The 25,437-nt window shown below is 39.3% G+C and overlaps 1 protein-coding gene and 2 long non-coding RNA genes across 19 annotated transcripts; 2 read left to right on the plus strand and 1 right to left on the minus strand.

Annotated features, from left to right (window-relative positions):
* Positions 1 to 1,585: 1,585 nt before the first annotated feature.
* On the plus strand, positions 1,586 to 6,858 carry LOC143264872 (uncharacterized). Its single transcript, XR_013038838.1, has 2 exons — positions 1,586 to 1,878; positions 1,949 to 6,858. It is a non-coding gene; the product is annotated as an uncharacterized LOC143264872 (long non-coding RNA).
* LOC100877638 (phosphatidylcholine:ceramide cholinephosphotransferase 2) lies at positions 6,101 to 24,908 on the minus strand. 17 transcript variants are annotated; one of them, XM_012297477.2, is made up of 7 exons: positions 23,499 to 23,834; positions 16,510 to 16,869; positions 10,578 to 10,954; positions 9,368 to 9,578; positions 9,016 to 9,290; positions 8,750 to 8,925; positions 6,101 to 8,567 (listed from the first exon to the last, which is right to left on the minus strand). In XM_012297477.2, exons 2-7 carry the CDS (start codon positions 16,662 to 16,664, stop codon positions 8,412 to 8,414), a joined length of 1,350 nt encoding a protein of 449 aa, XP_012152867.1. In that variant the 5' UTR covers positions 16,665 to 16,869; positions 23,499 to 23,834; the 3' UTR covers positions 6,101 to 8,411. The 17 variants fall into 17 exon arrangements, with proteins under 17 accessions (XP_012152867.1, XP_012152863.1, XP_012152862.1 ...); XM_012297473.2 differs by having other exon boundaries at positions 23,455 to 23,834; XM_012297472.2 differs by lacking the exon at positions 23,499 to 23,834 and adding an exon at positions 23,194 to 23,441.
* LOC143264869 (uncharacterized) lies at positions 21,721 to 23,732 on the plus strand. Its single transcript, XR_013038835.1, has 2 exons — positions 21,721 to 21,810; positions 23,035 to 23,732. It is a non-coding gene; the product is annotated as an uncharacterized LOC143264869 (long non-coding RNA).
* Positions 24,909 to 25,437: the final 529 nt, after the last annotated feature.

Consider the following 25,437-nt stretch of genomic DNA (forward strand, 5'->3'; position numbering starts at 1 on the left):
CCCATTGTAAATGCGAACTATTCGAAATATTAGAGCGGCACGGCGATTACCGGCCGTTCAGTCATCGCTCCTGACGCACCGTAATCCTTTCCATCTTCCTGCGCGCCCTTTTTTGTTCTCCCGCCTCTCCTGCTATTCGCTTTCCTATGCTTCGAAACCTCTCCCCCCGCCATTTCGTCGTCTTTGCTCGAACCTCGATTTCCTGCAGTCAGGTAAGAAAAAAAATCTTCTGATCGAATGTCGAAACATCCCGCTGACAGCATATCTATTATTACCCGGTGCCGAAGGTTGTACCTCGATCGCCCGTTGACAATCTATGACATGCCTCGTGCTCAATGAGCAGCGTAACAATACTATTTCAGCGATCGAGCGAGTGAAGACAACCCAGGATCGACGGTTCTCTGTTACCTCGCTGTCACTTCTCGTTGCTCGTTATCGGTGTGTCGAGCTCCTTAGGTACCCGGATGAAAACTAGCCACCACGTTGTAGGCGGTAGCGATAATTTTCAATGTCCGTGTTTATTAGGTGTAGAAAAGAACTCTGCCGGCATCCTCGAAGGCGCAGAACGCGAAACTTGCAAGTATCCTCGGTAGCATAGCAACGCGAAGATATTCACGAGAAACGTCTTCGAGCTTTAACTGTCGCTAGGAGCCTAACTTCCCACTAATCTCAAAAGTTTTTCTACTTCGCTTCTTTAACTACTCCGAATATCCGAGATTTCGAAATTGGTAGGTTCGTAGTGTCGCTACCGAGAGTTTAACAGATGGAAACGATTGATTCGAGTACACAGCGCAACGACAGCAGCTGAAGGAACATGTACGCATTCGGTAGGAAGCCGTCGACCGCACCGCGCCGGCAGGATGCGCTTGTGTCGACTGCGCCAAGTAAACCCAAACTCCCCGGCTTTCCGTTTCGGTAAACAACCTTTTAATCCTATCGAGATTGCTCGTTACAACAGCGATGATTCAAGTTTTAGGCTAACATCGAGGCTGCTTCCGTGGGTACGACCGCGAACTTGCCGGTCGAATTTTCGACAAAGATCGAAGATCGAATTTAAAAACAGCGATACGCGACGCGGTCGCGAACGCGAGAGGACAGACGGGGCGAAGCGGCGCGCCGCGGGCCAGATGTCGGCGGCCCCGGAACGAAAGCGATGCAACGAGACGAAAAGAAAGAACGAAAGAAAGGAAGAAACGAAAGGGGAACTAGAAGGAAAATCGAGGCGAGGCCAGAGTAGAGGAGGCTACGACGTGCATGCGTTTAATCGATAATCACCGGCAAGTGGTTCCGTCCCGAAAAGGGTGCGGAGGTTACATCTGCGAGGTATCATCAGCGCCCGGCTACGAAACGGCGATCCATCATCTCACGGCAGTCGAAATCCGAAATTGCTCGGCCATTTCCTCGGGCTACGCGTGCGGCTATAATAGGGATTAAGGCCGGTGTAAATAAATTTCGAATCGCGAGTAATCCTATCTCTTTAAGCTTCACAGCGTTCACGGAGTCGAAGCCCTAGAGGGGGCGACGAATCGGCTTGTCTCCTTCTCGACCAAGATAATCGAGGCTAACTTCGCGAAAACAAACGAGTAACGAGCATCGTTCTTTCTTTCGCTGTTTATTTATTCGATAAACGCGCATTGTCTTTCGGTTGACTCCGAATTGAAAATTCTTTCTATCGAAACGAGCGCGAGTGACGTTACGCGTACTGCGCTCTGTACTCGAGCCAAGCGTTCTCGTCTATCGAAGTTCCTGATAAAAAGTAACATCCATGTAGCGGCCGCGTGCGAGCCACTCGAAACAGTCGACTTCCGGAAATGTCGAACATATGTCGCCACTTCAGATAATCCGATGCTTTTAACTAATAATCTAATCAGCATCGCGGTACGAGAAATACATTTAGCATAATCGACCAGTCCGGAGGTTAACTTAAACTCGTTTCGCTTCGATCCAGCTTTTACAGATAAGGCGATTCTTCGATGGGATACATCTGGTCGGTTATGATACATGCTTTGATCGATACCAACACCAACGACGTTTCCGAACGAGAAAACGACGCAGCGTCACGGAAACGAATCGACCGAGGCTCTACAACTGTGGCAGAATTTTGTTGGGAGGCTGCAAGTCGGACGACCAAGTCGGAACACGCCCGAGGAGTCGCAAGCTCCTTCGGCTTTATAAATAATAAATTCGCGTGAAAACAGCCAGAGAGTCGAAGAGAAGACAAAGACGGAGAAGTAGGACGGAAGAGAAGAAAGCAACGGCGAAGAGTGACCGAGAGTGGGAGAAGAATAGGGGTAGAGCGACGAGGGAGGTAAAGGAGTGACAGAGAAACGTCGAAAAGACAGGGACGAATGATAATAAAGAGCAGGCAGTAAGAGCGGCGAAGTGACGTCCTGTGTCGCGAAGTCATAAACTGGGCCCTAGGATCTCGGGCTTACACTCTTATTAAAACGTCGTCCTGCATATTGACGGTTATTGATCACCTTTCGTACACATCGCTGCTTTTACGATACAAGGTCCGTGTCACCTTGAAAACCATCTCGGATGCCATCGCAACGTTTTGCGAACAGATTCGCTATGTCCGTCTAGAGGGACGCGTTTCTTCGGATTCCCTAATACGTATAAAAGATTTACAAAAATAATAGAACGGTTCATTGCTTTCGATCTTTACGCGTCGAACAAACGTTTATTTTTCTTCCTATCGTTAAACGTCTTATCAACTTCGTTAAATATTTTACGAAACACGATAAAGGCGGAGTACCGACATTACTCGCGCGTCTTCTATCCTAAATGCTCGATACGTATGCAGTTAAGTAGAATCACGGACAATGTGTGAAAATTTAGCGTCATAAGATTTGAAAGGCTCTACACTGGATTCTATTGTCTAAAAACATTTTTGCTGTTTCGCTAAATCTTTTTATTTCGTATTAATGCGCCCTTCAGAAAACAGTGCCACTTGTGCCATCTAGCGATGGACAGTGAAACGAACGAGGCAACTAAATCCGTTTTCGGAATATCGCCAAATTTTATGCTTTATCCAAAAAAAAAATCACAATATTTTAAGACTTTGCACAAGATTTGCACAATATTTTTTTCCATTATACTTATTTGAACCGTTAACGATCATTGTGTAGACAATATACTTCAAAAAAAGATACTCGTCGCGCCATTTAGCGGTAGAACGTTAAACTACTTTCAATCATAATTCGGTATATTTTACTGCTTTATGACCGACACATTATATGCATGTACACATACTTCGTTCGTGTTTTACGATAAATTATAAAAAAGAAAAACGGGAACAAGGCAATAGACAACAAATGATGAACTTGTGCTCATGATACTTTTACTGAGAGATCATGGAAATGAAAGGCCGATAACGTAAGTTTCGTTACAGAAATTTACAAGAGACAAAAGGCGAGTAATGATCATTCATCCTGTAGGTCGGAGACATACATTAAAGCGAGCGTTGCAAAGTATATACCTAAACTTTATTACACCAACATATGAAAAAACGTAATAAATATTATAAATATAGAGTAGTATCAAGTAAAATCGAATACAACTTGCAGTTCGTCTTTACATTGTTGCACGCTGGCGCAATGTAATATCGACGTTTAAAACCCCGTTTCTTTAATTAAACAATCGTCGAAGACATTTTTTAACAGAGTAACATCTTTATCTTTATGTACAAAATATGATGTGCTCGCATCGGAGAATGGAAACCAAGTTACACGCGTGCCAGTAACCAGTCGTTTTCTTTTACAGAAAGAATACGATTACTCGGTAATTGAACAGGCATAAAGAAAGAAACACGACGCTAATCATTGAAAAAGCTATATGTGTATATAGTATATAACCATTGGAGTCGAATGTTTCATTGAAACGGTAACAAAATTTCGTTTATGTTCGTTCGTTCGTTCCCGACGAGAAAACTCCGGCGATTATGAGAAGCTTTTTCTTCGGCTATTATTGTATTTGTATTTACATATATATGTTATATGTATACGCTTAACCTGATCTAATAGGATTATTGTAACAATTTACCAAAAAATATCTACACAGTAAAAATATATATACATATATATATATATATACAATATATATATATATGTTATGTATATACATATAAATACACATACACAGTATGTTATTTACGGGCGCGTGTTCATAATGTACTTCGGCTTTTTCTTTTATTTTTCTTTCTTTCTAGTTGTTCCGAATCGATATAACGCGACGAATATTTTCTGCGCTCTGCTTTTCTTTTTCCTCGTTTTATATCCATCTACTCGATATATCTTCTTGTATGAAGTGACGAGGCCCTTTGAGTCATAAAAAAGCACATATTCTCCGTTCATCGTGTGCGTAGAGAACAGTGATGAGCAACTACAAAATTTTCAAATTTACACATTTCTAAACGGTCAATTCCTCAGCCCATTCGAATTTTTCGAATTCTCATATTTCCAACTTTCCAAGTTTATAAATTCCAAAACTCTTAAATTTTCAAATTTCTAAACCTTCAAATCCTTGAATTTCTAAATTTATGAACTATCTTATACGCGATCGCTACATGCCACTCGCACATTACTACCCTTCAGTGGGCAAATGATTTGCCCATCACTGCTGTAACATTTATTTCTCCTGGCATGAATCCATACGTACAAATGCATAGGTCGATGTGCACGTCGTGTTAACGCACATAACATGAATAATGCACGATTTGCACGTTCGTATTTTGGCTGCGATTTGACGCGGTTATTAATATCTCTATTTCGACAGCGTGTCAGAAATTATTTCGTGGCGCTCGTTCGTAGCGTACCCGCTCAGGGAAAGGATCAACGCTAACACTATGTATACATATTTTCAAAACGCTTTTGTTTTCGGATGCTCTCCCGCAGCTTTTCTCAACAACTATAATAATCGCACGCACTGCATCATCCTCCCTATGATTACGCGGTGTGCAATACTCATTGCACACATTCCAAAATAATGTTTGAACGATCCATTTGGATAATACATCGAACGCTGCGTCGTTACTTAAGAAATATATCGCTACGAACCACATTTAATCTTATTAAAATATATGTTGTATACATATCTATGTATATATATTCGATACACGCATCTATGAACATTTAACCCTCTATAGCCCAACAGGTGTCATTGCACTATGCACGTTATCATGTTATTTAATCGTTACCTTAATCCTCGACTGACAGTGACCGCGTCAATTGTTTGACTCGAATCCACGAAACATTATACAACGGTACGTTCATTAAAATTAGATATTTCATGTATTGGGAAAATAATATCTAAAAAAAATAGTATGAAATTTAGCAGATGAGGGCAAAGACGAATTCAAAATTTGATTCTGTCATTCAAGGATTATTAGTTGTTCGAAGAACTAATTGTTTATAATCGCATCGATGTGAGGCTGGTTCAAAACATCCACCCAATTCATACTTCAACACGTTTAGATCCCAATGAGTAATAATTACACAACCTAGATAGGCAGTGAACTGCGCATTTGTTACTTTCGGATCAAACGTGTTAACGAGCCTCACAATCTATGAAAAATCTATTATACTGTTTGCGAAGCTCTATGCATAATATCATATTAATACAAATATTAATAAAATTTATGTGCGTTTCAAGCTTGAAGCATTTCAAACTTGCAGCGCTCCGATTTCGCGTCAGTTCTGTTTATAGCACCATCGCAAAATAGAAAACAAATTTAATCTTTAATTACGTTCAGAAATAATTCGCGACAGAAAGCAGAAATGGTCCATAGAGGGTTAACAGGAAATATCGGTAACTTTGATCGGCATAACATCAATTTGAATCGTTTCGCAGTCGTGTTTCGTTTTAGTATCACGAACGCAAACTGTCGTAACGATGATTCTTCGTTTCTTCGTTAATCATCACAGACGGAAAAAGACTTAATTACCATGTAATAAGGGCCAACAGATTCATATCTTTATTCGCCTGGTTTCCTCGACACAGTTTTCGTTCGATTTCGCTCGATCTCCTCTTACTTGCTCGTTGTTCGGCCGTCGAATTCATAAAAGAAAAATAAAAGCGGAAAACTGGACACTGCCGTGACTGATTTCTACATTTCCATTGTTTTATTTCGCTGATTTACAAGTTTAATCGATCCCAGGAAACGCACGTTTGTGCGTCAACTAGATACGACGAATAACGAGAGCTTTCTGCACCCAATTATAAACAATAAATCGTGCGTGCAGAAGAATACAACAAATCGCTGTAGTTAACGTTGCTTAAACTATGCACAAATTTCACAAACATCGCTCAACGGTTTCACAGGATACACGAATCATTCGCATTCTATTTGTTCATCATCCATCCTCCTTCCCTTCGAAAGAAACTGAGATTCATTGAAACGTTCTTTTCACGATAAAAAAGCGTTTTGTGCTAATGTAGCTCGAATGAAGATGAAACTGAAAAGCGCTCGCTCGCGAGACAAGAATAGAATTGTTACGAATTTTATAGTGTTAGATGATAGAAGGGGAAGAGGAAATCGTACGAAGAATTGACAATTTGAAAATGCATTTTCTTTTTTCCTTCGTTCTCTCCTTTTTTCCTCTTTTTTTTCATCACGTGTAACGCGATAGTTTTTCTTCGCACGATTCACATCTCCATTTTCGCATCTATGCGTGACAACATCTGGTGTGTGTGTGTACGTGTTACGTGTATGCGCGTGTCTCTCTGTGTATGTATGTACGTATGTACGTGTATGTATGTACGTGTGTGTGTGTAATTAAAAGACGACCTTATTCCGAGGAATCACACGAATTTCATTGGTATACTGCATACATTGGTGTTACTAGGAAAAGCCGAGGGTGGGTTTAGCCCTTCTTAAACGACAAATTAGAAATGTTTAATTTTCTCTAAAAATTCAAACTCGTAAATTTCTAAATCCTCGAGTCCCTAAATTTCCAAATTACCAATTTTCCAAAGCGACTTTATTACGCCTTAGCCCACCCCAGACAAAAGACCTAGTTACACCGACGACAGCATCTTGTGCTTAGCATAACGTATGCCTAGCATATCGCGCGTATTAGTTAAAAATCGAACACGCGGCACCACCTTCAATAAGAAAAGTCTATCGAAGAGAAGAACACATCACGATGTAATATACGTCAGCGTGTAACAACAGCCATAGTCTACGAATTAGAGCAAGAACATCGGCATTTGTGACTAATTCTGTGTTCGTCTTAAATATGCGTATCTATTGTCGCTGCTATTAATCTTGTTCGTTAAAAAACAATCACTCTCTCGATCGCTATATTACATTTCCAATTGTTCTGTGTTTGGTCCCACGAAATTGCACGATTAAATGTTTTATTTCTAACTATGGGCCAATTCTCTTTTCTAAACGTTTCTCCGCAATAAAATAATTAGCGTAGTATCAATTTCGAGGGAATGCTATGAAACGAAGCTAGAGAAACGAACGACGATAATTGACCAATTGAAGCGGTTAAAAAATTGCATTGCATTCGATTGACTTTCGTCGGAATAAGGCATGCCGCAGTGTAACAAATATCAAAGAACGACATCGTCTTGGTATCTTGGAAGTCGAAAGATTAGAAGACGCTCCAAAGATTGGCCAGAGGAAGGTCTCGCCGCAAATAAAATGTCACTTGTTTAAAAATAAAATTTGCAGCGCAGTTTTCTTTTTAGTAATTGTTTTCCAATCCGAGTCGTTGTTCAAACAAGAGAGCTATAAAACGATTTCTCTCCGCATCGTTATCACTACGTTTCAACAAGACGTCTGAGTGTTTCCACGCTTCATTTAGCGATACAGCATAAATTTGTTTTTGTTATATACCTAAATATTTCGCGTTTCGGAGTATCTGAAAATAGAGATATCTAGCATTTATTTTTATACACTAAATTTGTTGGTAACTTTCGGATACCTCCCTCTAACAACAAGTGAATTCTTTCCCGTTGCGAGACTAAAGTTCAGACTACCATTATCTATTTTCTTATATCTTATGTATAAGTCGTATCAAAATCAAGAAAAAAATAGGTTTTGCATATGGACGATAACGAACATGACGATACAAGAATCTTTTTTCACTATCGTTCATGTGTTAGTTTTTTTTTCTTCTTTTTTTCTATTTTTGCTTTTTTTTCTTTTCTTTTGTTTCGTCTTTAAGGAAGTGAACACCGCAAACTTTCGTCGAGCTTCGAAACAAACGCCGATCAAAAGCTTGTACCACACGCATCGTCCTCGTTTCTCGTACCATTTTCTAGTAAAGCTTTATCTTCACATTGTAAGCCTAGGTACGTATACATATATGTCTATATATATATACATATATATATACACAAATGACAACAAAAGTAACTCCGTTGTTTGACAGCCTCTATCGCGAAATCAAAGACAGACATTAACTGTCCCGATTAGGGTGCTTGGCAAGGAATCGTCGAGGCCAGGGTAAAGGCCAATCGTATTGTCGTGGCACCGTGCCGCCCACGTTTTTCTCGAAATACTTAAAAATAGGAAACCACCAGAGTCGGGCCAGAAAGTTGTTTGGTTCGTATTGCTGGAAAAAATTTCAGAATTATTTCTTTTTGGTTTATCGATATGAACATTTACTTGTCGCGATATCTATCCGACGAATATACGCGTTGTTTCTTTCGTATCTCCGGATGTAGCATGTATAATGAATTCTACGACAATTGTCTATTATTAATATAAAAGCATTGGCATGAAAACACAACTTACCTTAAGATGCGAATTATTAGCTAACGTATGATAAATATACCATAAGCGCGTAGTTACGTAGTATGCTATAAGGACGTCCACGGTATAATGTCCGTGAGCCACCAAAACCATAATTACCCCGACAAGAACAGTAATACCAGCTAACCAATGTATCAGTTGACATCTTCTCGGAGAATCTGCAATTTTAATTATCCTTTCAGACGATTCTTATGCGCTACCGATAAATAGTATAACCGAAAGATAGACGATATACAATTGATACGTACACTCCTTGATAATCAGGTAACTAAGTACAAGCACGACCGTGTGACCGCTGTAAATATAATCCCCGCAATAAGTGTGCTTGCCGTTTATAGACAAGCCGAAGCCTGAAATCAGCTGCAGTACCCTCTTGGTAACGAGAAGCGGACTCGTGTTGTTCGCTTTCGGACTGCAAAAATACGTTTTGCTAGCCACAGGCAGTACCGTTACGTACATCGTGATGCTTCTCATCATATAGAGCAGCCCCATCAAAAGAAATATTCGCCTAACAACGATAAATCTGAAAGAATGAAAATATACTTTTAAAGTCGATAGGAAGTATACTTTTAAAGTCGATCGTGCTTTCGTAACACATACCTATGCTTATGAAAGATAATAAAAACCATCGCTGAGTTAGACAGTATCATAATCAAAATTTCTGATACGTTGAGAGCCCAATCCTGAGCGGCGACATTGTCCAACACGACATCCGGAAGCGGACCGTATGTGTTCCGATCGGGGACTCGCTCGTGCACCATTGCGAGGGACGCAGTGGTCAGTATAAAGTTCACGACCATAAATAAAAATGCTGTAACAGAAAGTGAAACGATCCTTAGTCTATGTATCTTTGATATTGTATACGCGATATACATAGTAAGGTGAATGAATCATTCTCTCGACGGACTCGAAGAAATTACATATATTCTTCCAAATGCATCACGAGCCAAAATAATGCTATCTATCTACTCGTCCAAGACGCATCTTTCTGTGATCGAATAATAATAATAGAATACATCGTTGAAAACAAAGTGACACCGTTGTATTATGACGTAAGGAAGGATTAATAAAGCCAATGATCGATTGTTTTCAAATGACACCCGTTTCTGTTATATCCTTGATTATCGATCAGTGTCTGCGATCTATTAAGATTACAGAGTTATCAGACAGGGAGATTCTTATAACTAATTAAATTATGTAGAGATATAGAAATGGATAAGACGAAGGACATTTCATACAAAAACGAAAGTCTGTTCACATAGAGAATCGTGTCGTGACTGCATCGTGAACTATCGGACTTCTCGTATCGTCGCGAATGTTAAGAAATTTTGTCGGACAACAATCCGGTTGAGAAACAAGTGACTAACGGAACACGAGTTGGTTCTAATGACTCGATCGTTCAAGAACACACGATCGAGCCTGACCGTATTAGAGCAACCTCCGTGTAGATCTGTAGCGAAATACCAGGTCACGCATTGACCTCGATCTCGATGGATACCTCCTCGCCGTGTGAACAGAACGTACTCGAGAACCTAGTCGAAAAAAGGTACAACGATAGACTGACAGTAGTAGCAGACAGGTAACTTGATCCTAAAATCTGCGATTATTAGCCGAACGTTAGCGTACGCGTATACGATGTTGCTGAAACTATTAAAGAAATTATTTGCTCGTCCATCTTCCTGGAACAGTTTTCCAAGCTACTAAAGATTATGGCATCTGGAGACGTGCCCTAAAACACAGTTAAAGCCGAAACAGAGAAACGCATAGGGGTGATCGAAAATGAAAAGAAGATATCGATGATGATCCCTACCAAGAAACGTTTTCCACTTCTCTTTAGGGAAACGAGGTTCTTCCCGTAAGGGAGCAGGTATGTCGAGCTTAACGACACCATTTCCGGATCCATTCGGTATGCCAGGATGCCGGCCGAGACTGTCGATCTTCTCGTCTTCGTCGTCAACGTAATAGTCGGAACCGGACGCGACACCGGCCCACTTATCTTTGCCTTTGGTCGGTGCACCAGGTAATAACGGCTGCCGTTGGTAAACGTCGCTCGACTGTGCCATCCCGTTGCTGCTTCCATCAACCGTCGCCTCGACGTCCCTCTCGTGGCCCTCACCGGCGCCCAATGCTCGATCGAAGCTTCCGTAATCACTATGCAGACTCGTGACCTTGGGGTCCAATACCATCCTGCGAACAGAAGACGGTGCGACTATCATTCGCAATTGCTTTACCGTTCAACGTGGCGGATCGGAGTGTTCGTCGAGCGAGGAGCCGATCAATTGCCCAACCCTTTCGTCCCAAACAGAACGTGCTTCGTTTCTGGGCTTCTCCCATACTACCACCGTTACTTACTTCCGCTCGTCGGGCATGTACGCTTTTAATACCTCGATATTTACTCTTCTAGAACGTATACATAAGTGTACGCGATTCGTAAAGACGTTCGTTGGTACGAAAGAGTCAATTTATCGAAACAAGTAAATTACGAGAAACAAGATTTCTTATACCGCGATAAACAGCAGCGAACCTTGCCATGGAAAGGAGCTATATCTTCGATAGAGGATTTCGGACGTAAGATAATGTTACGGACATGTATCCGATCAATATATTAGACTGCGTAAGATCGTGAATGATCATGTAGATTCGGAAGCAAGGTAGGTAGAGAACACTCGGTTAAGAACGAGTGTACGGACAGGAGTTGCCTCGACGTTTACAATGATCGAGTTAAATAAACAATAACCAAAACATCGTTTACGAGAAAATCGCTGATTTTTATTTTGTTAGATGCCATTGATTTGTTATTCGTAATCGACTGTACACTAAACGTGTCTAAGTGTCAATGCGCGTTTTTTAAATCGACTCGAGCTTAATTAACACACTGAATACCGTGCCAATTTTACGTAACTCGCTTACGGCGCCGGAGCGAAATGTTTGTTACATACATCGGAATCGTTTACGATGTACATTGTGATGCAAGGCTACATAAAGCGATCAAGTCGAAATCTATCGTTACATTCGATGCATTTCGTGCATCAATGTTTAAATAACGAATAACTCCTGGCATTATCTCGTATGAAGTTTATCTTGGCATTTTCGTTATTCGTCAATAACATTACTATTGCGTGTAATACCGTATTTTTCATCTTTCAAAATTGAACGCGCTGTCTGTTGTATTGAAAATAACTATGATTGTTATCGCTTGATGATAATATTAATCGGTAAATATATTACATAAGTTCGTTATATTATCTATATGCGTTTAATCCGAATACTAATATAATGTCGATTGAACTGAAGATTCTCACTCTTATCGGAAGACGGGGACCTCGAAATGTTTAATCTCCATACCGAGCGAAGAGTAGTTATATATTTAAAATAAAATTGGAAGAATGAAAAATAAGAAGCAATTGCACTCGCACTTTCCAATTAAACTGGCACCGGACAAAGAACAACGAACAACACGATGGATCGTTGCGAGTATTAATTCGAATGCGGATCGGGCATGATTATTTATAGACGCGATACGGTTCAATCGAGGAATTTCGAGTCACGGTGATACCGTGATTTCTCTTCAATCGATGATACAAGATTCTAACCGGAAATCTTTCCGGTCGAAAGGAAATCTTCTTTATCTTCTTTTTTCATCTGATCTCGGAGCAAAAATCAGGCCAGGCGAGTTTATTGTTCGCGTCGGTCGTTCGATAAAACGTTGGAGCAGTCCATGTTTAACCGGATCGTTGACGCTCAACGATGCAGCCAACATAACACGTTCTACTTTTAGTTATCATCGGCTGCCGAGCAAAAGGTTATCGTGTTAAGGGTACTCGACGGGGCGCGTTTTAAAGGCAGCGGCCAGGCTTCGCTAAAATCCTAAATGGCCGAGGCACCGCACATATCCGTTTGTGGAAAGTTTGGCGAACGTGCAGAGACACTCTTTTGCCGATAATACCTGCGATCGCGATCACGAGTGGAAACGCCGTAGAGACGAAAAAGAAATACCTTCAAGCGGTGAGATATTTAATCGGTTCTATACATATAGGTAACTCCCTATGCGTCATTACCCCATGTTTGACGAAATAAACGAAAGAACTGGCACAATCGTTTCAGGATTCTAAGAATAAATAGACATACGTATATTGTCGATACGGTATTAATATTTCAGTACTGCCAATAAATATCGAATACATATTGCCAGTTTTTTCGCTGACAACGAAAAAGAATTCTAAAGAATCTTCTGTTGATTGATCGCGAGGCGCAAAATGTGAATCAAGAAATGCAATGCGTGGGTTGCATCGAGGTAGAGACTCCTTGTAGGCGGATCTTGCGTTCTGCGTCGAATAGAACGATAAATGCAAACGGCGTTAGAAGAGTGTCGGACGTACTTACATTCGTTCGTCATTCGGTTTCGATTCTTAGAGGTACGGAAGAGAGCACGATAAGGTCGTTCGACGAAACAACCTAAAGCAACCGAAAGCCCTTTTCTCCTCCCTCTAGATCCTTTGAACGATCGAAAAATCTAATAACTATTATCGTAAATCGACTCCTTTTAAATCTTTTTGTATACATTATATTTAGTTTCAATGCCATCGTGAAGTACGATAAGCAGATATCTTACAAGTATTCTGACCTATACCCGTAGCGAACATTTAACGTCGGCATCGTATAGATACTCCCGAATCCTGGAAAAACAACGACAGTGTTTTTCCATGAACTTCCATGACAGATTTCCATTTACGCGGGTTGTTTTATTCAGAACTCGAAACTTAACTCGATAAACAGCCCTACTCGATAACGAGACCTCTACAGTCCTGGCGTCGCAACGTTCCGGACCGACGACCCTTTTGACCCAGCTGAACAATCATTCCATGGGCACACATCCCTGTATTAACGGATGGAACCTCCCACAAGACCTGCCACAATTACCTTCGACGTTCTCTACAATAGCCTTCGTCAGTCCGTTTTTACTTATTCTGTATTTTACGATAGTCAATTCTACCTTTATATTTACGAAGAATTTACGAAGAATATAGGCGAGCATCGGAATGGGTAGCAACTTGGAAATTTTCAAATTTCGAACTTTAAATATTTCTGGATTTCTGAAATCGAAGATTCAGACATTTGGAAATAAGGAAATTGAAATTTTCTAAACATCTAATACGAGATGCGTGTAACTCGTTGCTTACCCTTAGTCATGCGTATACTTAAATTTTACCTCGATGTAAAGCAGCAAGGAATTAATTTCAACATCTTTATCCTCGTTTCGTATCTCCTACAATCTCTTTCGTACCACGATTTTCTTGAAGGCCAATCGCGAACAGACCGGTTACTAAGCATGAAAATATTTTCCTCCCTTTTCATTGAAACGTTTCAAAAAAAATCATACCGCATTATGCTCCCGCTTTCGTTGAATTACATACTTTCAACAATGAAGAATTAAATTCTTCTGGTAATTTCAATTATGTACGTATATTGATATCGATGTTTCGAATATTACGGTAGGTATACTGAAAAATTCTTGGATTATAACTGACCCAGTTTCCGGCTTGTAGCTGATATTTTTCAACGCTTCCGTCCTTCAGAAGTTAAGTCATGTCCGGTACTATAAACAGAATTCACGGGAAATACTTGTTCTAATCTCCGACTGATAAAACGTAATATCTATTGTATAATAACTGACCAAATAACATTGTATTTTTATAAATATGCACAAACAAATTTTTTTCTAACACGCTTTTCGAGAACGTTGCATAAACTTCATAAAATAAATCACTATCCGATAAATACGTGCATCTAAAACGCCTCAGACTTGTATGTATTAAACGCCCATGAAATGCTATTCGAAGTGCAACATCGGCGCCGTGTTGCAACATGCGTATTTGCAGAAGAGATTCAAACGTAATAAATGTTTCAAACAGAGATACAACGCGCGACGATATAAAAATTATAAAAAGTAAATAAGAATATAAATACGCGCGATAATATTGTATAACCGATTTCGACTTCAAGTTCAATGAAGCATCTATGTTCTCGGTATCGGTTCCTTGGTAATCGAGGAAATCGGAATCCTCGTCAAATTAATCGGTTCGATGAAAAAAGCTTTTGGATCGTGGAATTCGAACCGCAAACGAACATGATGACTCGTAGCTATAATTAACGATGAGCATCGGACAACAAAGAAATTATTGTCTACCGATGTGAGGTTTCCCAACAGAGTCCCTGTACGATAATCACACACGGTTCGTATTAGGGTTAAGCTCGAATTCATACTAATGCGTTTAGCAAATTGTTAAGAAGAACATAGAACGAAACGTCGGCTTGGTTATTCTGTCGATTCAGCAGCGGATAAAAATGTGATTTTATCGATCCGTTTATGATCGTTCAGACTGTTCGAAACTCGATCAAGGTATTTCATCGAACAGCAGCTTAGAAGTCCTACGACTATTATTTTGTAAAAAATTTAAGGAAACGTGAAAGCAACAGGACGATCGTTGCAACGTAACAATCGTTTAAAATGTAGGTGCATCAAAAAAGAGTGAAGATTATAAAGAAAAGTGCAAATGGACGACAAAGTGCAAGCGAACATTCTTTAAAAGTATCGAGTTTCTGTGTAATAGAAAAATCTTTGCAAAGTGTAACGACAAAACAAGTTAGAAGATTATAATTTATCGTGCACGAACGTTTCCAAGCATTCGTTTTCAATGAATCAATTGTAGCGGAAAAAGGGGCGCGCGCATATACGATAAAGCCAGCAATATTTCCAGGGCCATGTTAACTTCTTAGAGGAAAGGTCAACTATTTCTCCGTAGAAACCCGAACAAAGCCTTGCAACCGATTGTTTCCAAGCCAGGTCTGGTACTCTCGTTTCATCGACGTTGCTCGAATTCGTGAATCAATGCAAACATTCTGAAAATTAAAATCGTACGTTTCGTTCGGAACGCCTGTATACTTTTACTATAACGCAGCCAGAGAAACCTACATTCCTTAGGAACGAGTGTCATTATCGGACATCGAAGTCGAACAACTGACGCACGAGTTTTCATCGAACTGGCCTTTCAAAATGGTCATCGACAGACGTTAAAAGAACATTAAATCCCTGTAATCGTACAACCGGTTATTTATTATGCACTAGTTTCTACATACTATACAAGGTATGCCGACGCGTAGTCGTGCATCCTTTAGCAACAGGTTAATAACGCGTGGGATCATTGAATCGTGTATGGCCGAAAATCGCTTATACACGAGTGCAACATAAGCTTCTCTTGGTTAACGCGAAAGCCAGGATAGGAACTCCCCACTATGTAGCAGGAGCCTAAGAGAATATTATGAAAAATTGCAAGGGATCTCGGAAATTCTATGAAAAATTTATGGAAAAGCATTAATAGAACCAAAAAGGTTTAGGAATAACCGAGGATAACCTAGGAAAATACAAAGGGATGCCGAAGGCAAGTGTAAGAAATTTTACGAAGAAAACTTTAAGAAGAAAGAACGAAGTCCCTGAAGAAAAACCTTTTGTCCAAGCTTGTAAAAAAGTATAGACAAATGGAGCACTTAACTATAAAATGTCCACTTAACCAAAGGAAAATAAATCTACGTTAATTAACTAGATATTTGAATGTACTTATTATGAAATCGCTTAAAATTTAAACTCGAACTAAATAATAATTTGATCAAACCGCATCCATGCAGGATGGCAGACTTATCGAGGCTCTTTTTTTTTTCAAAATCAACGTGTACACCTCAATTACCTTCGAGTATCGAGTTCTGCATTTAATGGAACGTCAATTACACTCCTCTCCGAGCAGCTTCTCAATTGCAGCATCTCATTTTCATCGTTACGCGAACCACCAAACAACCGTGTCTCGGTTATTTTTGCATGCAACTTCTTTCGCACGGCCTCCATTGGAACAACGCTCGAAGCCAATTTGTTTCATCGAGTTAACTAACAACGATATCCATGCATCGTCATCATCCTTCGAAACGATTGGAGCACGTGGATTCGTCGCGCCCAGCGCCCGGCGCCCGACGCCCGACGCCCGTTCGATGATTCGATCGAGCCTAATCAAGGGTACCGGGAGAAAGCGATTTAACACTTCGACGGCCGGTGTCTACAAACAACAGAGACAATTACAGTAGATTAGATAAGGCGACATTCAAATGAGAAGAAAAGAAACGCAAGTAGAAGGGAAGAAATACAAATTACTAAAGGAACACGCTGCAGTTCGAGTAATGCATGAACACGATACGAAACGCGACTGGACGGTTCGGTTTGTCGCATCAACTTATCGCCTCGAAATGCCTAACAAACGATAAATCGCTATCGCGCCGATCCACTGTACAATCACCTTGAATTTCCACGAATTGATATTATCAACGTTATACGAGCAGAAAACATATAGAAACTTCGATCGTACACCTTTCACGTTTCCTACCAACAATTCGAACTTCTTGAAAAGAAGCGGAAGACTATTACGTACCACGAAACGATCGGACGAATGAAATAATCTGATGACTAATCCGTTTCGAGAACGGAAACAGCGCGAAATTATGAATATTTATCGCGATATTCGTGGCGCTTTTCGTAGCGATAAAATGAACTATATACGTATATGGAGGAGAAGAGGGAGGTAAGCTAATATTTTACCGCTGCGGTTATCTTTTAACGTTGCTTGGTTACAAAAACAAACTAGTAGTTCCATTTTTTCCATTGAATAGTTTCGATAAGTCGAATAAGTTTCGTTATATTCTTTCGCTGCTACCAGCTAAATTATCCTTCGCTACTCCCGTTAAAGAAAATGCGAACTTATGGAGAAATCGATTTTCCATCGATACACTGTATTTGAAGAGATTTACAAATATAACACTTTTTACGTTTGAAAATTTATCGATCGAACTATTGAGATCGCTCGTTCTTATCCACAAAATATCTGCGTTATATTCAAAGCATAGATCTGTAACGTTATCGACAGTTGTATTAGCGACTAAAAGTCTTTGATACACTCTGGAATGCAGTCGAACGAAAGTGTGTACCAGTTAAGCGACGAATGGAATATGCATGAAACTCGTGGTCAGAGTAAACGTCATCGTTACGACGATCGCGAGAAAGCCGCGAAAACTTGACGTTGGTTAGAAGAGATGCATTTACGTCACGAATAAACGTCCCAGACAACTCGTGACTCATTTCCTCCTTCCTCGTAACTGACTCACAACTGCATCCACGCTCTACAGTAATTAAAAGAGTTAGACGAATATTTCACTACAGATTTTGATTCGTCTCGTATTTCATTCAGTATTTTGTTCTTATTATGTACTACGATTTAGAAAGCAAATTTGACTATAACGTGATTAACGATTTTATTAAATTTTCTAGGTATAAAATATAAACAGATTATTTATAAACACTATACGTACTGGGGATTGAATACTATTGTAGATATCATCTACTCTACGACACAATAAAGTCATAATTTAAAGTAATTGTACACATAAATATATAATACATAAACACTAATGAAATTCGAAATATTTTTCATCGCGACAGACTGTCGTTATATTCCCGTAAACGGAGATCTAGAATCATAGGGGTTTTCTGTTATCGGCTACTAGCAATGTAGAATTCTAGGAAGTTATGCTTCCTAAACCTAACCAAAATGTATTATAGTTATATTTTTTTATCGAAACAGCGTATTTATCTCGACGGATTGACTTTTTAATTGATACTTTCACGATGCGATCCCGTTAAATGATAATCAATGATGTAACACACCATCTGAGTCACCCCTTAGTGTACACAGTCTCGTGTAACGAATTAAACGAACCTTGTACATACAGGGTGAGATTAGCTTAGAAATTTACTGATTTTCAGCAGAGACGTCTCGATTTGAATAGTAAGTCATAAAAACAGTCTTATTATTGCGGTAAGTGCCGCATGTTTGACTCTACCTGCCGGCATCGATAGCCGGGAATTTACGGTCCGAACGGCAACGGTTCGAAGAGTAAGAAACGTGGAAAGAATCGCCGTTCAAAACGTAAATTCCCGGCTATCGGTTTCGACAGGCAGCGTCAAACATGCGACACTTACCGCAACAATAAGACCGTTTTAATGATTTACTACTCAAATCGAGACGTCTCTGCTGAAAATCAGTAAACTTCTAAGCGTTATATCTCGAAAAATAATAAAACTCGGGTAAATACAAATAAATCTTAATAAAAAACGAAACTTTGCCATCATATCTTTTCACATCTTCCACATTAATAACATTAAAAAATGAAATTTTATCCTTCCAAATAAACACTTTTTCGTATCATAAATAGTTGATGAAATATCGCGCTGTCACACTTAGGCGCGGGCACCCTGCTGTATTAGCTTGTTTCTCTTGCATTAATGATAATCCGAACTTTCCCTCAATTTCCCGTACATTGTGGAGGATATCGATTCTCGCCATGCCTTATAGACGCTATTTCGAACGAGCAGCATTGTTCGAGAAATTACTTTCTGACCAATGGAAAAATCAGCTAGTACACGATCAATTGACCCGGACAAATAAATCGATGCTAATAATTTTCATCGATTATAGGAACGAACGCGTATGAAATGCTTGAACAAATACGATCGATTACGTTTGTCAACGTTCCGGCACGCGTCGCGAGATCCAGACGAAATAAAAATCGATCACAGTTCGCTTTAGAAAAATTTCATTTCGCTGTATGTTCGATCCGAAGAAAATTCTATCGGAGCAGGCGATTGATGGCGCAAACATCCAGAAAATGCAAGGAACATTCGCGATAATTTTGTTGAAGTAGTCGTGTTCCAAGGCTGGATTTAACTCGAAACTAACTCGAACACGATCATTAATTGTTAGCTGCTACATTAGGAATAGTACAGACAAAGTAATTTACTTTTTTACCTGCTTATCGCGCACTTTTTACCGTTGTCAAACAATTTTTCTTCCCACGCAACAAACTCGATAAACAAGAAAATAATTGTTCTCTTACGTAAACCATAACCGAGTAATCGTTCGTACGCTATTACGCGCGAGAACACGTCAAGAAAACTGAATCGATGCGTTCGCGCGAACAACGTTGATAAATTCCTTCGTAGAAAAGGAAAAATGAAGGTGCTCGATGCACACGTTCTTTAAATATGTATGTACGTATCGCACGAGCAACGACTACGCATGAAATAGAAAATGTAACGAAAATCTATTCACGGTTACTTACACGTCCAACAAAATAACACTTTGCACTGACTTCATGTTCGAGTGCAACGTAAACACTGTAAAGTCACGATGTTCGGTAAGTAGGCAAGAGAAAAGGAGAAAGAGACGAAAAGATGTACCGAGACAGGCACAAAGTCAGCAAGAGAGGGAGAAAGAAAGAACAACCTGCATTATGGTAGGTGCACTGGTAAACAGCGACGCAACCATTTTACAAGAAACAATGCTGCACAAATACTTCGCCTATATCTCCTAATAAATACATAAGAACGTATAAATTATACGACAACGCGTTTTCAATCGTCAACCGCTTGTGCCTCGTTAGACTTTCAATCAGCTGTTTGCAACATTTAAACGTATCGTGTTTTAAAAATCCTAAAATCGCGCAGAGTACGCTAGCTACGTGATCTATGTATATAAATTTCATGCGAATACGTTGAATAATAAAAGTACGCGTTTATCGAATGAACACTTTCATCGTCGCATAAGGGTCAGATATAATAATACTTATTTGCCAAAAATAGATCTGGCTATGTTCAAGACTGATTATCTCTAGGAAATGATCTTTTTGTAATACTAACAATCTTAATGTGTATACGACACGGATGAAATCGAAGGTTATAAGGTAAATGGTTTGCGGGTAAATATCGAGAGAATGTCTGCAAGTTGGAATTCGGTAAATACGAAATCACATATACGAAAGAAAATCGTTTAAATCGGATAACAGTCATTTGAACAAAATTTCATTTAAGATACGTACTTGTTGATGTTTTGAATAGTGTACCGAGCAAATTTCTTAACTTGTTCACCACGTCATTCCGATCCGTTCCATGAACAATCAGTAACACGCTTCGACACAGATGAAATTTTAAACTGTCAGAATTTCGGTGACGAATATGCAATTTTGAAGAAACCAAGGAATCCGAATCGACCGTATCAAGGTCTTGTGAAAGGTGCGACGCCAAAAACTGTCCGAATCACGTAACGGCGCCTACCATTGCTCAGCCACACTCGATTTCTGCACAATTTACATTACCGACAGTATTTGGAAAAATGCATCACCAAAACCATAAACTATTATCCCGTCACGTACATTGTCAACGATATCTTAATTGTTACTAACGCGGCTGCGACACGACACATCGTACTAGACGGTCAGGATGCGACTAGCGATTTATCCTCGCTAACACTATTCTTATTTAAACTGGTCAAACGAGTGTCCGAATCTACAACGGCTCGTATAAGAGTACGACGCCAAAAATACACTAACAGACGCGTAGCGCATACGAGCTGTTAAGTCGTCGAGCTCGTACTGGTCTCTGGTCAAACTAGCTAAGTGCACGTGTACCCGAAGAACCGCAAGCACGCGCATACGCACTCGAAAGCACACACAGGTGGTTAGGTGGGATCTCGCCTTTACCTTGTCGCCCTTCGACCGTCGACGGACGACCACGAACGACTATCAATCACTCGCTCCAAACAACGCGCAATGCACAATACCTTAGTCCGAGTGAAACTTGCAGTTACGCGTTTACTTTATTTTGTTTTTTTCGTACATTTAAATTCACTACAGTTCGTATGTTCGACATTACGTTATATTTTACCGACACTTAGGAAACTGTAAAATCCCAGTTTCAGAATACGACATACGATCCCGGAAATGTCGATTTTACTGGACTCCACTCGACGCGAGTTTCATATACAACCTTATTATATCGTAGTAGAGACGATACATACGATAAACACTCCTACTACCTCCTCGCCAATGAAACCCACTGAGAAACTACTGGAAGGGTTCGACGTATCGAAGGAAACAAGGAACACTGAACGATGGTAGTTACATAGAAATGGGTAGGGTCCTGTAGTTTGCATTAGTTTTTATGGCTGCCAAGGTTAGCTGCTATCTATAAGAATGACGGAATTTCAACTACCGTAGTTCAATTAGCAGTGAACAAGCATTTGTTTAAATTGTTATGATAATAATAAAATTATCGCCTCCTCGCGTATATGGGCTATTAACCCGCAATCCGAAATCTTTTCTCAGCATAAAATCCACACTGGTAATGTTTCTGTGTATCTTAATATACATATATGAAGATAAATATTGTGATTACCCGCAATAACATTTTCATCGTGATTTCTACGATCTTACGTACCGATTGTAGATTTAGTGATAAAAATTTTAATCCGATGGTCGTCATTATCAAAAGCAACAGATGCAACCGGTCAAGCAGTTTTTAAAGACAATCTATCTCAGAAGCGATAATCGAATTAGCTGTTCCTCCAGACATTGCCGAGTATAATTATACTCGATAATCACGTCATTACTGATAACAATTCCATATGTTTATTATTTTTGAAATTGCTAAAGATTGGAACGTTGAAATCACTCTTAAACATTTTACATACAACGTTAGAAAAGTAATTCTATCTGAATGAAATCGTCAAAAAAATTGTTGACAATATCAGACGATCGGATTACGTTGCTGAAAATCACATAAGTATATTTTCATGAAATTACACGTAGACGAAATGAAATGAAATCTTCAATTTAGTAAATTTTCATACTATAATTTACTATAAGCGGTGATTTCATGCTTACTAGATAACGTATATAGCTTCAAAAATATACAAAATTCAAATCTGTAAATTTAAAGACAACCAAACATACACATACATACACAAAACATGTAATTAGTACATAAAAACATTCGAACTAATACAAAATGATTTATTGGATCGGTATCATATGTCAAAAATTTCGATTCTTAACTGTCTCGATAGTGCAACGGGGAGGCATCGTATTGTAACTACCGCAGCTATTTTAACATCTTGCCGAATTTTTAAACAGAATACGTATTCAAAAGAAAATCGTGTCGTTCCATTACAACGTTATCGAATTATATATAAAAAAATACTACTACAGGGCCTCCCAAACTTTTATCTATCGAAATCAATGTTTAAATATTTTTAAAAATCCGGAAATCCTAAAATCTAAAAATTTCCAAATTTTTAAAGCGCAAATTCGAAAAATCTTAAAATTTTGAAATTTTACAGTCTCAAAGTTAACGCGATCTGTTAAAAATTAACTGGTGTTCCACCAAAACATCCGGACCAACACTTTGGGAATCTCTGTATTAGTACGTAGTCATTGTAATGTGGAAAAAAATTAAAATAAAAACAATATCAATAACTCTAGATCAAATATCACCATACCTTGTTAAAGCACTGGGCAATTCAACCTTGACAGGCAATCTTAACTTGTGCATTTTATTTCTACGTACACTATCACTACTTATATTTTCAATTTTTAACACTAATCAAAAACGTACTAGGGAAGCGTGCGATTTACGGCAGACGGTTATAACAGAGAAACATAACCAACAAATGAGGACTCGATTTTCTTCGATCGAACAATACAATTATGGTGCAACAAGAAAGACGAAACACATGTATCAAAACTACACATAAACTAACCAACGATACTTCAAAGAGGAAGAATTCTATTGAATGACTTTTACATGGACACTTGGACGGCTATTGACTCCTTTCTGGTTTGTAATCTTTCAGGGATGCTTGAAGATTAGATCTACGACGCAAACTCATATCGCGACCACTGTATCATTTCAATTTAGACGATGCACCGTTCGTTTTTCATTCAACGCACTCACTGTTTGTATTCACAACATTTTTACGAGATCCACTGTATCGTACAGTTACAGTGACACTTGAACAAAAAAAAAAAGAAAACAAAATTGAAGATGGCGTCAGTTAAAGGGGTACGAAGGAGAAGAACAAGGACCAAAGGAATAAACTAAGAAACTCAAACTGTTCTGAATCATCGTCACAATTTCTTCTCGTATGGGTCAAAAATTTTTTCGAGCAACACGCACGTAACGGCGATCGTCGTAGTCAATTGACGTTTATTACCGACTGCTGCTAATCGCTTGCTATTATCGACGCAACGTTTGGCGGCATATTTAAACAATTCGGAAATATAATGAAAGTAACATGTCGGTTCAACGATAACATTTGAAAACTATTTTTGAAAACTATTATAACTATCACAAAAGTTATGAAAAGCATGCTTAGAAAAAGACACCAAAATCATTCTATCTTTACAAAAATGTATTTAAATGCAAAAAATGGAACGGATATCTGTTACAATCAAAATCTGTCGAAGACGATTGAAAATGATGAAAAATGATTCGTTTTCTGACATTGTTAGTAGAACAATTATATGGTAATATTTGATTTATTATATCTTTGAATGGGAATTGAACGGTTTAAGAGTTTAAATATTTTGATTTCTACGTGATACGCTACTTATAAAAAATACCACTAAATCAGCTTAACTCTACAGACAAGTGTTAAAGGCATAAGTGGCTTGGTAAAAATCCGCGATCACTTGCTTACCTAAGCAACGCTTTCCTCCAGCAGTAATCCGTTTCGATTACAAGCAGCTGTAATTTCATCATATACGTCACCGTCGCTCAAGACTTATAACAACCGTCGAACGTGTTAGCCGGTGATCGTTCGAACACCAACTAAAAGATTTTTCTTTCACCCTCACGATTTTTATACGTGTTTCCACTCTTCGGGGCGCGACTCGTGGGCGACCTAATTCACGATTATCGATCAATCGGAAACGAAATGCTTAAACACATAGAAATGACGAATAACGTCAGCGTAACTCGACGAAGACCTTCCAGGATCTTCTTATTCTCGAAAAAATAACGCAATGCGTTATTCGAAGTTTCGATCACCATACCATCCACACAGCACACCGGAACATACTGGGACGAACTTTTGTTCGCTTTTCACGGCGACCCTCTCGTTAAATGTTATTGCGATTTCGTAGCCGTTCAATTTTCCTGCAGAAATGTTCCACGGATGTATACCGCGGTCGCATCTCGACTAGTCTCGGAAGAAATCGAATTATGATCGAAAGAATAGCGACAGAGCTTTCGTCGAGTCGCTGCTGACGAGTCTGAGCGTCGCGCAGGTCATTTTGAAAGGCGCGTGCGCACCTTCATAGATCGCGCTTTTACCATCGAGTACTCGATGAACTAATAGCTACCAATGACGTCACTGCGGAAAGGAGATTCATTCACGTACGTCCTACACCGTTGCGTCTCTAAGGCCAAGGACCTCCCCTTGGAAACTATTAGACATGCATAATCACCGTTTTCAATGTTACTGGCTTGATATCGTCCAACTTTTTGCAAACTTTAGAAATGTAACCAGTCTGCGTTCAACCTGAATATAAATACATCGACAAGCATGATAGACTATACGGTTCCTTAGGGAAACTAGTCTCGCATAGAAAGAAGAGGTTCTCCACTTGTTGGTTTTTAGTTTATACATTTTTTAATTTAGAATTTAACGGATCTGACAATCTGTGGATTTGAAAATTTAGAAATTTATAAATCTAGAAATTTGAAATCTATCAAGTTCACA

Source organism: Megachile rotundata, chromosome 7 (assembly GCF_050947335.1).
Source record: "Megachile rotundata isolate GNS110a chromosome 7, iyMegRotu1, whole genome shotgun sequence".
In the NCBI taxonomy this organism is placed as follows: domain Eukaryota; kingdom Metazoa; phylum Arthropoda; class Insecta; order Hymenoptera; family Megachilidae; genus Megachile; species Megachile rotundata.